The 13,322-nt window shown below is 45.3% G+C and overlaps 1 protein-coding gene across 11 annotated transcripts in view; it reads left to right on the top strand.

Annotated features, from left to right (window-relative positions):
* ADGRF5 (adhesion G protein-coupled receptor F5) overlaps positions 1-1,284 on the top strand; it is a 114,096-nt gene extending 112,812 nt beyond the window's left edge. For all 11 annotated transcript variants that reach the window (XM_069563926.1, XM_069563928.1, XM_069563919.1 and 8 more), the window contains one exon: positions 13-1,284. In XM_069563926.1, coding sequence (XP_069420027.1) covers positions 13-92 — 80 coding nt within the window. In that variant the 3' untranslated portion in view covers positions 93-1,284. The remainder of the gene's footprint in view (positions 1-12) is intronic.
* Positions 1,285-13,322: the final 12,038 nt, after the last annotated feature.

Raw genomic sequence — 13,322 nt, 5'->3', positions numbered from 1 at the left:
TCTGTTTTTTAGGAACATACAATGTTTCCACCCCCGAAACAACCAGTTCATCCCTGGAAAACACGTCCAGTGCTTATTCATTGCTCAACTAAGGACAGGAAAATCCAGCCCATGGGACCTCTTGGGAAACAGTGGATGTGCTCTGCAAAAGAGATCCTTTCCAAGCCGTGGATAACATGTTTTTTCTACAGGCCTCTGGGAGCAGATGCTTAAGAGACTTTTTCATGAAGGAAGAGGCTTTCTTTTGTAAAGACAGACCAAAGGAAATTGTTGCATTTATGTTGCTGCCCCACCCCTGTCTCCTGTGTGATACCAAATGTGTATAGTATTTAATTGAAACTCACGCCAACTTCTCTGTCTATATTGTAAAGTAGAATTTCAGAGACATTTTTCCTTTTCACACCCTGGGCCCAAAGATAAGCTTTGATTAAAATAATAAGTAAAAGGCCATGACTTAGGAAACTCTTCAGTGAATTCTAGGAAGGAAAGATGGAAGAGAGGAAGAAAGAAAGAAGAGAGAGATGGAGGAAACTACCAGGAAAAAATATAGAGAATAACAGAAGGACCATGTGTTAAGATTTCTATGTTAATGACCCACTACTTTTACTACTCAGATAATGCAACACTGAAAATTAAAAATGTCTCCAAAATGAAAACTGAAAATTAGCCATGGAGAAAGTTGAATATTTCCTGGTGTTTTCTTAGCTAAGAGAGATCAACAAAGGAAAAAAAAAAAAGGCAATGAAAAAATAGGGAGGAAATTATATCGTCAAGATGCTTTTAAGTGAATGATGATATTTACAAGAATTTCACAGAAGACAGGACTCTCCTTATGCTAAACACATACATATGTGTTACTGTGTGTTAAGGTTGAAGCTAAGAGGAATGAATGGACAGAGGAAGTGTGATTAGATTATTAGATCCCAGCTGACCACCTGCTGATTACATTTTTATTATTAATAGTTTAGCAGAACAGCCTTAGGTTTTGGTTTGTTCCACTCTTTGTAAGCAAAAATATATTTGTCTATCCATTCATTTCCAAATGTGATATATTGCACTGAAAACAGACCCTCCCAACTGTCATGAATTATATTTAACAGCTTTAACCAGGTACTTTTCTGTGCATGCTAGAAAAGATTTTAATGATCTTACAGTGTTGTACATTATTATTTTTGTAGTTACTGTGGATTGAGAGGCCCTGGATGTGCTGTATAGCTCTGTGTTAATTCTTTCAGTTCCTAAGTTCCCAGACCAATATACATTTGGAGTTTTCTGCTGTCTAAATGGCATTTATTCTAACTACTTAGAAATCTTCTGGAAAAAGCTCTACAGCGGGCTAGTCTGTGCTCCTAATGACACTTTACCTTGATGAACAGATGGTGCAGATTGTTTGTGAACTATGTGCATGTGTGTGTTTCACCTGTGTGTGTGTGCATTTCATAAAAATATAATATAAATATTTATTAAAATATTATCCATAGCAAAGCTTACCCTGTGCTGTAGCTACAGCAACCAAATATTCCAAATCAAAGTCTGATCCTAGGGCCATAATGAAATAGAATAAAAAATGTGGGACTTCTCTGAAAATACGGGCAATGTGGTCTTCATGAGGATGGATCTAACGGGTCCAACCATCAGGAAGAAAGGACCAAAGAGGCTGAGATCCAGTGACCATTTATTCACCGAGGTTTGAAAGAGTTTTCTTTTAATAATTTTACTGTTTAAAATCAATTCCTTTTATTTTTAATTAAATTCTACCTCTGTCTCTCTTTTCTTTATGGGAAGGGAGAGATCGGACAGACAGAAATCCCAATCACGTTTCAAGGAAATGAACTTTTTTTTTTCCTTTTTCTACATACTCACAAGTGACATAAATGTCTACGCCCACATTTGCCAGCAAACTGTCACATCATTATCCCAACTGAAGAGTTCATTATTTAAAGTCCCTGAAGGAAATGATTATAAAGCTCAGAATTCTCCAGGGAATGATCAACTTTGGGCAGAAGCTGGTACTGAGAAGACAGAGCCAGAGGTTAGGCTGGATGATCAACTGAATTCGATTTAGACATCAGGAAAACAATGGCTTTACTGATTTGGTTTCTGGGGTTCTATCCATTAAAACTGAGACAAGGTTAGACAGTATTGATGTGATCAGCCAGGGAAAGCATTGCATTCAGAAGGCTGTGGTTCTCCTGTTCGAAATCACAAAACTATAAGAAACACTGACCTTCCACCCACTTCTTAAGGATCCTCTGGGAATTGTCCTGAACTTTGTAATGACAGGAACCTCCAGTGGGGCTCCCCAGCATGGGGATCTGGTTCTTTGCCAACGTTCATTAATGGAGGCATGTTCCCTCACCCCCAAGGCACACACACACATGTGCACACACACACACGTTCAAGGTGTGCCTGTACCTCCGCCCTTTCAAGTCAGAGTGTTGGATCCACGTTCCAGAAAAGCTGTGCAAACAAAACCCTGGAGAAGTACAGTACATGCTGGCTCTCTGCTCAACTGCAAGAGACATAGTTCAGTCACTGCTCTTTGCCAAGAATACCCTGAAATAAGCCACAGAATTCAACACTGTAAAAAAGAGTGGTCTATGAATCTGTTTATTACAGCAGGAGCCATGCTTGGCCCTGGGGTCACCTGTTTTCAAACAGCAATGATTTCAAGGCTCTGGGCAGCAGATTTCTGAGGGAAGGAAGAATGGGAACTCTGGTGTTGGCACAAAGTGAGATGCGGCGCCTACTTCAGCTGGAAAGTGTCCACTACTTTCCCACGTCCCTGAAATCTCAGTGTATAAAGCCTGTTCCACCGGGCAAAACCTTCTTGCATTAAGGGACTTTCTGGTAAGTCAGTTTCTTGCAATGGAGTCTATACTGATGCTTCAGAGGCTGTGAGGTCAGGGCATCCACCACTGAGCAGTGGATACAAACTACAGAGGGAGTCTCAGCCCAGAATAACATTCTGAGTCCAGTGCAACACATCCTCTCCTGGATGAGTCATACATCTGCCACCCTCCCGTCCGAGTCATACTGTTTACTTGGAGAAAGAGGTAAATACAAGTCCGTGGGGGATTTCAGGATCTAGGTTGCTAAGGCCAGAAATTAAGAAAGACTGTGGGAAGACATAGCCCTTTGTGGTTTGTGTAGGGAACTTCACAGAGGTTGAAAGACTACAACAAAGAAGTTTTGCGGGGATGAGAAAGATTATAGCAACCAGCAAGCACAGAGGAGGCAGAAGACATTATCCTGAGTCACAGGTCACAACCACTTCAGAAGACAAAGGAAACAGTCGTGAGGTCATAGAAGCGGCCTGTGGGCAGAATGCACTGTGTTTGTGGCAGGTGAAGGTGCTGTCGAATGGGGCTCCACGTCCCCTAGAGAAAGTCAGTGACTCAGGCCAGCAGAAGTCTGATTCCCCAAGTGTCCAAAATAAAGGAGGGGCTTTGTAGTTTTTGAACACCCATGAAAACAGTGTCTCATCATTTCAGAGGTATTAGCTTTGAAGTGCGGAGAAAGTGATGGCACCCCACTTCAGTACTCTTGCCTGGAAAACCCCGTGGATGGAGGAGCCTGGTAGGCTGCAGTCCATGGGGTTGCTGTGAGTCGGGCATGACTGAGCGACTTCACTTTCACTTTTCACTTTCATGCATTGGAGAAGGAAATGGCAACCCACTCCAGTGTTCTTGCCTGGAGAATCCCAGGGACGGGGAAGCCTGGTGGGCTGCCGTCTCTGGGGTCGCACAGAGTCGGACACGACTGAAGCGACTTAGCAGCAGCAGTAGCAGCAGCTTTGAAGTGAGATGCTATAGGTTTCTAAAATTATGACTTGGGATTTTCAATCATGTCTTAATAGCATTCCAGCATACAGCTCTGTTCATGGGGTTCTTGACTCAGTGGACATGAATCTGAGTGAACTCTGGGAGATAGTGAAGGACAGGGAAGCCTGGCATTCTGCAGTCCATGGGATCGCAAAGAGCCAAACATGACTTAGCGACTCAACAACAACACATATCTCTATCTTTCCCCTGCTTATAATAATAAAATATCTAAAAAGATGGTGTGAAGCTTTTTTTTTTTTAATATAAATTGTCTCCACTTTTGCAATAGGCTACTGCCACTGTTCTAGACTTCTCCACGTCCACCAGAATTTAACTCCTTCTCCAGCGAATGGTCACTTCTCTTCTCCAGGCGTGGGTACGTGGGTGGGGGGTGTCTGAAGCTCACAAGCTGAGGGCTAACATCTTTGCTCACACAATTCACGTTCCCACTCAGCATATGGAGCCCAGAAACTTAAGAGGCTTTAAACAGGAGACCTGGGGGTAAAGTTTTCAGGACCGGACTGTGGGTGAATCAAATTTAAAAAAAATGTCTGTTCTGACATTTGCATGTGGCTTGGTTGGCATTTTCATGGACAGCTGAAAACACAGCCCTGTGGCTTCTGTGAGCAATAGATATTTCTGCAACAGGTCCTGTATTTCCCAGATTAGTTTTATATGGCTGTGTGACATATTACTGCAAAGTTAGAGGCTGAAAACCATATCCGGTAGTTAGCACAGTTTCTGGGCATGGTTAACGCTACCTTCTGCTCAGAGTTTTACCAGGCTGAACTCAAGCTGTCTGCTAGGGCTGTGGTCTCATCTGAAAGCTAGGGTCCTCCTCCGAGCTCAGCAGTTGCTTGGCAGATTTCTACTCCTCAGTTACAGGACTGAGGTCATCCTTAGTTCCTGGAGGTGTCTTACCATCCCCTGCCCTATGGTCTTCTCCCAACAGGGCAGGTGGCTTCTTCAAAGTCAACAGAAGAGCTTCTGTGGCCAATCTGAATCTCTGGTACTTCTTCAGTCTCAGATCTCCAGATACACTTTTGAAGGACTCACCTGATTAGGTCAGGCCTACCTGGGATAATCTCCCTTGAGATGAACTCAAAGCCAGATGATGAGGGACCTTAATTACACTGGCAAGATCCCTTCATCTTTTCCCTGTAATGTGATCTACTCATGGGAGTGATATCTCATCAGAGACACAGGTCCTGCTCACAGTCCAGGGGAGAAGATGACACAAGTTTTATCTTCAGATTATTTTTAAAAAAGAAGTTAAGGACCCCACACTGCCCTGTAGAATCTGTATGAGGTCTGAGCTGTAGACATGGTGACCTGCAAACTTTCCTTTATCCTTAGGTGTAATCACCCAGAGAAGGGTCTCTCTGGACAGTATCAGTAATACGGCTTGTGTGCTGCAAATATGTCCATCCTATTCTGTCCACTAAATATGCAAATATAACCAAAGTCACCTTTCCCAAAGGCATGGCTTCCAGGTGTGTGGACAATTCAGGGAAAGGGTGTCATGTGGGAAAGCTTGATTTATCCAGATGAAAAGAGGCTCACAGCTCTGCAGCTGACAACCTTCCCCACACTGTGTGTGTCTGGTGTGGCAGGTAGAGTGAGCCCAGGAGCTAATATACCATTGAGGTTTAGGTCAACAGGGCAGAGATCTGAACACACAGGTGCTGGCCTGTCCTCTAAGCTTTTGTTCATCAGACCTCTCACTCCTTAAAAACCAAACCAAAATGCTTCTCCCATGCTGGGCACGTTGCCTTGAGTCCTCCACCACCAGTGAAGTACTGTCACCTGCAGGTCATATTTGGGACTGCAAACATTTTCATACCTTAAGAGAGTCGTGTGTGTGTGTGTCTGTCTGTCTGTCTGTCTGTCTGTCTGTCTGATAGTTGCTTAGTTGTGTCCGACTCTTTGCAACCCCATAGACCGCAACCCACCAGGCCCCTCTGTCTATGGGATTCTCCAGGCAAGAACATTGTAGTGGGTTGCCATTTCCTTCTCCAGCCACTATGGAGAACAGTGTGGAGATTCCTTAAAAAACTCCAAATAGAACTGCCTTATGACCCAGCAATCCCACTGCTGGGCATACACACTGAGGAAACCAGAATTGAAAGAGACACGTGTACCCCAATGTTCATTGCAGCATTGTTTATAATATCCAGGACATGGAAACAACCTAGATATCCATCAACAGATGAATGGATAAGAAAGCTGTGCTACATATACACAATGGAGTATTACTCAGCCATTAAAAAGAATACATTTGAATCAGTTCTAATGAGGTGGATGAAACTGGAGCCTGTTATACAGAGTGAAGTAAGCCAGAAAGAAAAGCACCAATACAGTGTACTAACGCATATATATGGAATTTAGAAAGATGGTAACGATAATCCTGTATGCAAGACAGCAAAAGAGACACAGATGTATAGAAGTCTTTTGGACTCTGTGGGAGAGGGAGAGGGAGGGATGATTTGGGAGAATGGCATTGAAACATGTATAATATCATATATGAAATGAATCGCCAGTCCAGGTTCAATGCAGGATACACTGGGGCTTGGGGCTGGTGCACTGGGATGACCCAGAGGGATGGTACGGGGAGGTACAGGGAGAGAGGTGGAAGGGGGGTTCAGGATGGGGAACACGTGTACACCCATGGCGGATTCATGTTGATGTATGGCAAAACCGATATAATATTGTAAAATAATTAGCCTCTAATTAAAATAAATAAATAAAAAAGTAATAATAAAAGTGGATCATAAAAAAAGAAAGTGAAGTCGTTCAGTCATGTCTGACTCTTTGCAACCCCATGGACTGTAGCCTACCAGGCTCCCCCATCCATGGAATTTTCCAGGCAAGAGTACTGGAGAAGAGACTCACGGAGGGAGTGAATTCGCAATGTTGGGGTCCCAAGTTCCATCTCTGGTCAGGGAACTGGATCCCACGTGTTGCAACAGAGTTTGCATGCTGCAACTAAGACCCAGCACAGCAAGTAAACAGATAAATATTCTGAAAAAAGATTCATTGATCTCTGATGGGGTAAGCTGCTACCACATGCCTACATGGGTCAGAGGACTTTGGAATTTTCTGGTCATTTGCCCTGATGTCTTTTTTTACTTTGTGTATGTGTGTGTGTGTGTGTGTGTGTGTGAATATTTTTATTTATTTTTATTTTTATTTTTTGATTGTGCTACATGGCAGGTAGGATCTTAGTTCCCCAACAAGGGATGGAACCTGTGCCCCTGCAGTGGATGCTTGGGGCCATAACCACTGGACCAGAGGACAGTCCCTGTCCTGACGTTTTTCTTTGTAAAATAATGTATACATCATTCAGAAAGGAAGACATTTAGTTTCGTATTTTGAAGCCTTCCTCCCCAACCCTGACTGTATGAAGTTTATACTTTATTCATATAAATAGGAAGAAAAATATGCTTCCTAAAATCCTTTATGTGCAAAGGAACACATTTTGAACTATTGAGGAATGTGGGGAGGGCAGAGTGATCTGGTTGGACTGTATATATATATATGTATATATATATAATTGGCTGAACCTCACAGCATGTGGGATCTTAGTTCCCCAACCAGGAATCAAACCTGAGCCCCCTGCATTGGAAGGACAGAGTTTTAACCATTGGGCCACCAGGGAAGTCCCACGTGTATTTTAAATTTTGTAGGAGCCACTTTACAAAACGTCAGGAGGTAAAATGAATTGCAGTAATATATTTGATTTAACGCAACAGATCCCAAATCTTGGCATTTCAGGGTGTAATTTATGTAAAATTCTTAATTAGTATTTTATATTCCTTTTTGTTTTAACACCAAGTGTTCACAACCTAGTGTGTGCTTTACGCCACAGGTGCCCAGCAGATTTCCAGTGCTAAGGACCCACGTGTATCTAGAAGCTGCTGCACCAGGGAGCACAGCTTAGAGCATAAATCAGGCACAAATGCTTCCGCTGTGCTGTTTCCTTTCTCTGTAGGAACACCAGGGTAGGAAAATGAATTTAAAACAGGCCTTGCCACATCATTCGGGCCAGTCTCTCCAGAGATGCTACACATATGGGAGCTGGAGGGACCAGAAATCCATAATATTGGGGGTGGCCATGAAGTTCATTGGTGTTCGTGTTCATTCATGTTCATTTGTAATAGCTTATGGAAAAACCCAAATGAAATTTTGGGCCACCCCCAATACTTTTCTTCCATACAACTCCTGCCCCTCCAAGCTGGCTTGAAAGCCACACTCTTATACCCTATCCTTGGAGATCTCTGACAAGCATGGGGTATCAGCCCCGGAAGATGGCAGTTTCATGTCTTTTCCAGGAAGAAGTAAGGGCCCGAAGATCCCCATCGCCTTCTTTGTTGAAGGGAAAGCTTGAGGTCTCATTGGCGGGATGTAGCAGAAAGCACATGGCTCCTGGAACAGAAGACACCTTTCCTCATTCTTCTGGACCCTTCACGAAAGCTCTCTGGCCCTTGGTTTACCCATCTGAAAAATGGGAATCATTTTAATTACCTCTCAAGTCTATTTTTAAGCCCCCAAAGCATAGTTTATAGGAATATGTTTTGGAGGCGTCAAGTATCATGCAAGTAAAAGATCATTTTCAGGACTTTCTTGGTGGCCCAGAGGTTAAGAATCCACCTGCCAATCCAGGGGACACAGGTTCGAGCCCTGGTCTGGGAAGATTCCACATGCTGTGGGGCAACGAAGCCCGTGTGCCACAACTACTGAGCCTGTGCCCTAGAGCTCGTGAGCTGCAACTACTAAAGCCCGTGTGACCTCGGGCCTGTGCTCCACAGCAAGAGAAGCCACCACAACGAGAAACCCGCGCGCTACAATGAAGGGCCCCTGCTCGCCACAAACAGAGAAAGCCTGCACAAAGCAACAAAGATCCAGTGCAGCTAAAAATAAATAGAATTAAAATAACCTGTTTAAAGCAAAAGATCATTTCCAGTATCACTTTGAAAGGCAGGGAGAGGCTGACCACAGGGGAGCTTTGGGAAGGGGACAGTAAGCTCTAGTGACCCTAGTGAGAGTCCAGGGGAGTTCTAAGCCTGGGTGTCAAGGGTCATCAGGAGAGACACAGGGGTCATCAGGATGGGTAGGGTACTCTTCATCAGATGCCCATGGGGGCGTGAGGGAACACGCAACAAATGACTGACTTTGAAGATTTCCTCCAAGGAAATCGTCCTGCAGGTGACAAGATGACTTTTCTCCCAAGGACCCAAAGCACATGGGCAGGTTGGCAATCTTTGGGCAATGCTGCTCCAAGACATGCCTTTACATTGATTTTCTGTACTTCCCACAAGGGTCCAGTCTGAATTCCTGGAGTCCTAGGCATGACCCTGCCCCAGGCACACACAGCCCAGTGGGCACATACCGGACCCTGTCACCCGCCAGTGTAGGGAGAGCCATCAGAGGCCCAGACCAGCCCCAGGTGCCTTCAACCCTCCTGCAGGTGGGGACCCCTAGAGATTGACTTCTCGCCATGACTACCTCAGGGCCCTCTGAGCTTAGGTCAGAGGGCCTGTCCCAGGGGATGAAAGCTGGGGGAAGCAGGAAAGCCTATGAAGCCGTGATGAGTGGGTTCCCAGGGGAGGCCTGCTCTGAATATGGCCTCCCCAGCATCAGATGGACCCCAGGTGTCCTCTCTCCCAGGAGCAGCAACATCACTCACAGGCCACCTGTCCCTCTGGGGGCTCATTGCAAATCACCCTTTATCTCCACCAGTGTCAAGCAGTGGCCAAGAGCAGAGAGCAGAATTGCCCCCTGGGCCAGGCCTGACACAGCCCCCTGTCTCTCTGTTCCCATCCCTGGTCCTGAAGGAAGTGGGGTGGGGATGAAGCCCCTAATTGTTCCCATTTACCAACCTCACCGCCCCATCTTTCCTTATGTCCTGGTGGACAGATGTCGAAGTTTATCCTCTTACATGCTCTCGAGAGGAAACAATTTTCATGACTCTACAATTAACTGAATATGGAGCAGACAGGGAAAATAAAAGAAGAAAGATGGGCACAATTACTGAAGCCAGCCCTGTGCCAGACTCCTATTATTTATCTCCAAATACTAGTTTCCATGTGGTGTGGGTTTGATCTAGATACAAGCATCTTGTCTATTTAAAAAATAATTATCTAGACATCTCTTCTTTCCTTTTCACCTGAAAACTTTGAGGGGACAAACTGAAAGGTCATGAGTGTCCCCCTGCACGAATGGGCCAACTTCGAGGGTTACTCCAGCCCGTTCTCATCCCAAGGTTTTTATTTTTTCATGCAGAGCCAAGTCCCAAACGAAGCATGCTGATGACTATTAGAAACTAAACAGCAAATTCAGAAGTCCAGAAAAAAAGCAAACAAAAAACAACAAGGAAAAAAAAAACCACCAGGCTCTTTCCTCATCATGAAAAGAAACAGGAACTGAGTGGGCAAGTCCTGAGCAGATGGCTGCCACCTCCCACTTCCCATGTCCCTGTGTTGACTTAGGACCCCGCCTTTTTGGGAACCACTTTTGATGGGTATCATCCTGGGTCCTCCATCCTGCCAAACGGCCCACCCCTACCCGCCACCCGACTCAATGCAAGAGGGGCCCGCCGGCTTCTCCTGAGGCTTGATCGCCACCTGCCGGTTATTAGAGGAAGCGCCTCCGCTGAGCCCCTTGGCGGGACCTCGAAGGTGTGCAGCTACTGTTAGCTGGTGGGTGAGAGCCTGGAAGGCGGCGGGCAGAGGACAAGTAACTTGGGACGGACGTATGAAAGGAATGACAGAAACCAGGCACGAAAAATGACTCTCGATGCCCTCCTCCTAACACTTTCATATTATGATCCTCGCAGGAGAAAAAGAAATGATGCAGAAAGCGATGTCAGATTATAGACACGCAATTGCACTCGGTGTGATGGGTTTGCGGGCAGGCGTGCATTTCTGAGGGGTACTAGCCGGGATCACTCCCTCCTTCTGTCTTTTATCCTCCTTCATGGACAGAGTCTTATTTATGGATCTAAAAGCAAAGCTAAAAGCAGCCTGGGAAATCACCTGGCCCCCTCATTTCAGACAGGAGTATAGAAGGCAACTTGAGGAAGTTAAAACCGGGGCCTTCCAAGCTCCTAGGGACCTTCCCACTTCCCCCTCTATGCACCTTCTAGAGGGTGAACCAGGATGGTCTTATTCCTGTTTTTTTCATTCACCCACAGAAACCTACTGCTGGGCTGGGCTTTCGTTTTCAGGCTGTGTTGATTCTGCAGCTGTCTCAGGGCTAGGGACACATCAGCCAGCAGCCACGGCCAGCTGGTAAGGTTTTAGCCTAGTCTCTGGGACACACAATGAAGAGGGGGCCACTGACTCTGCAGCCAAATGTGATCCAAGAAGATTCAGAAGTAAACAGTACAGCTGCCGAAAGGGCCGGCCCCTTGGGGCAGAGGGACAAGCTGACCCGGCTTTGCATGAGAGGCAGATGACTTCCGACTGCAGGGGAATGTCATATGCCTGGGAAATTACTCATAGCCCTCAGGATAGCTCTCAGCCCTTCTCTCTTGTGCAGGACATCCTTTTAACAAACAAAATCACAAGGAGAGATGAGGCTTAACATGGACCAACCTCCAGGAGAGGGACACAACATAGGACAGGAAATGTACCCTCCATGGAAAACAGCTGATAACTCTCTATGTCAACCAACATTTATTGAGTTCTTGCTATTTATTTGGTGCTGTCCTAGAATCTAATTTAAGCCTGACAACAACCCCTGACAGGGTGGAGGAAGTATTCTTTTTCTCTTCATTTTACAGATGAATAAACTAAGCACAGAGAGGTTAATCACTTTCCCAGAGTCACACAGCTCAAGAATGATACCGAATGCAGTGTCTGACCTAGAACATGAGCACATCGCCACCTCACTTGTTGCTTTCCTGTGATGGAGACAGACTCCCACGGTGGGGAGTGTTCTGAACACAGGAAACAAGAGAGGGAGAATCAGATGACACGAAGGGTGGAGAAGCTAAGACATCTCCAACCTTAATTCCACTTTATAATTTCATCTTGGGGCAGCCCATGCTAGTGTTCTGTGCAAACATGGAACCACTTCCTTTTCCAGTCTCTGATGGAGCATGAAAGGATGCCAGCTTTGCTGAAAGTAGATCTCTCCAATCTGAAAGTTAGACAGCACTCTGCACATATTTTAACTCTACGCTGTTGTCTATCACCCCATTTTATTACTCTGTAACCCTGCAGATGTTAAAGTGGGCTTACAGACGTCACTGGTGGTCCAGTGGCTAAGATTCTATGCTCCCGATGCAGCAGGCTGGGGTTTGATCCCTGGTCAGGGAAGTAGATCTCACATTCCACAACTAAAGATGCTGCAACAAGGACCCCATATGCTACAACTAAGACCCAGTACAACCAAATAAATAAACAGGTTTTAAATAAAATAAAGTGAGCTGGGAGGAGGTAGACAGCTATTACTTCCATCCGACAGATTAGTAAAGGAAGACCGAGCGTATGAGTGATTTTATGACAGTTGCAGAGCAAGTTACTAATAGATGGCCCACTCAAGCCTGTAGCCAGGGAGCCTAAAGTTCAGGCCTCTTTTCTGTCCACTAAAGCAGCAGTTCTCGCATCAGCATCACCTGGGAACCTGCTAGATGTGCAAATTCTTAGACTCCATCCCAGAGCTACTGAATGACAAATTCTGGGGGCAGTGCCTGTGATCTGTGTTTTAACCAATCCCCCTGGGTGCTGATGCAGCAAAGGTGCTGACACACCTTTGGCTAGAGAGTCAGTGTTCGGTGCAGAAGTTGCACCTGCTACAGACTCTTCTCACACCTGTGCATGAAAGGGACTCTTCTTAACCCCTTATGTTTATTTCCAGAACGGCCATGAAGTATATGCTTAGAAGGCTGATAATGTAACACCTTCCCAGGTGGCGCAGTATGGTGCAGTAGTGAAGAATCCACCTGCCAACATAGGAGACGCAGAAGACTCAGGTTTGATCCCTGGGTCGGGAAGATCCCCTGGAGGAGGAAATGGCAACCCACTCCAGTATCCTTGCCTGGAGAATCCCATGATCAGAGGAGCCTGGCGGGCTACAGTCCGTAGGGTCACAAAGAGTTGGACACGACTGAGCAGCTGAGCACACACGAGGGATAGCCTGGACTACTCAGGCTCTGTTAAGTACTGATATTTTCTTTTAGGGAACTTCTGGAGCCAGCGTTTTCTGGGGCTTGTGTGGACTGAGGATGGGAACCTCAGCTCTCCTTATTTGATCTCTCTTGCAGCTTTCTCACCCCGGGCAGTTTGGTCTCCTTAGGAGCTGTGGAAAGAAAGTATGTCTACAAATACTTTCTTCTACCTAATACTTTCAATTTGTTAATAAGATAATTTTATATAGGAATAGTATATCAAATATATTTTAAAACTTAAAAAGAACTGAGGAAGACCTTTTGAATGATTATTCCCCACCCCCACCAAATGGACACACACACAAATTCGCATACAATTCTGGATG

The sequence above is a fragment of the Ovis canadensis genome, chromosome 20 (assembly GCF_042477335.2).
Source record: "Ovis canadensis isolate MfBH-ARS-UI-01 breed Bighorn chromosome 20, ARS-UI_OviCan_v2, whole genome shotgun sequence".
In the NCBI taxonomy this organism is placed as follows: Eukaryota; Metazoa; Chordata; class Mammalia; order Artiodactyla; family Bovidae; genus Ovis; species Ovis canadensis.
Note: the sequence above shows the minus strand (reverse complement) of the source record. Positions and strands in the feature narration are given on the sequence as shown.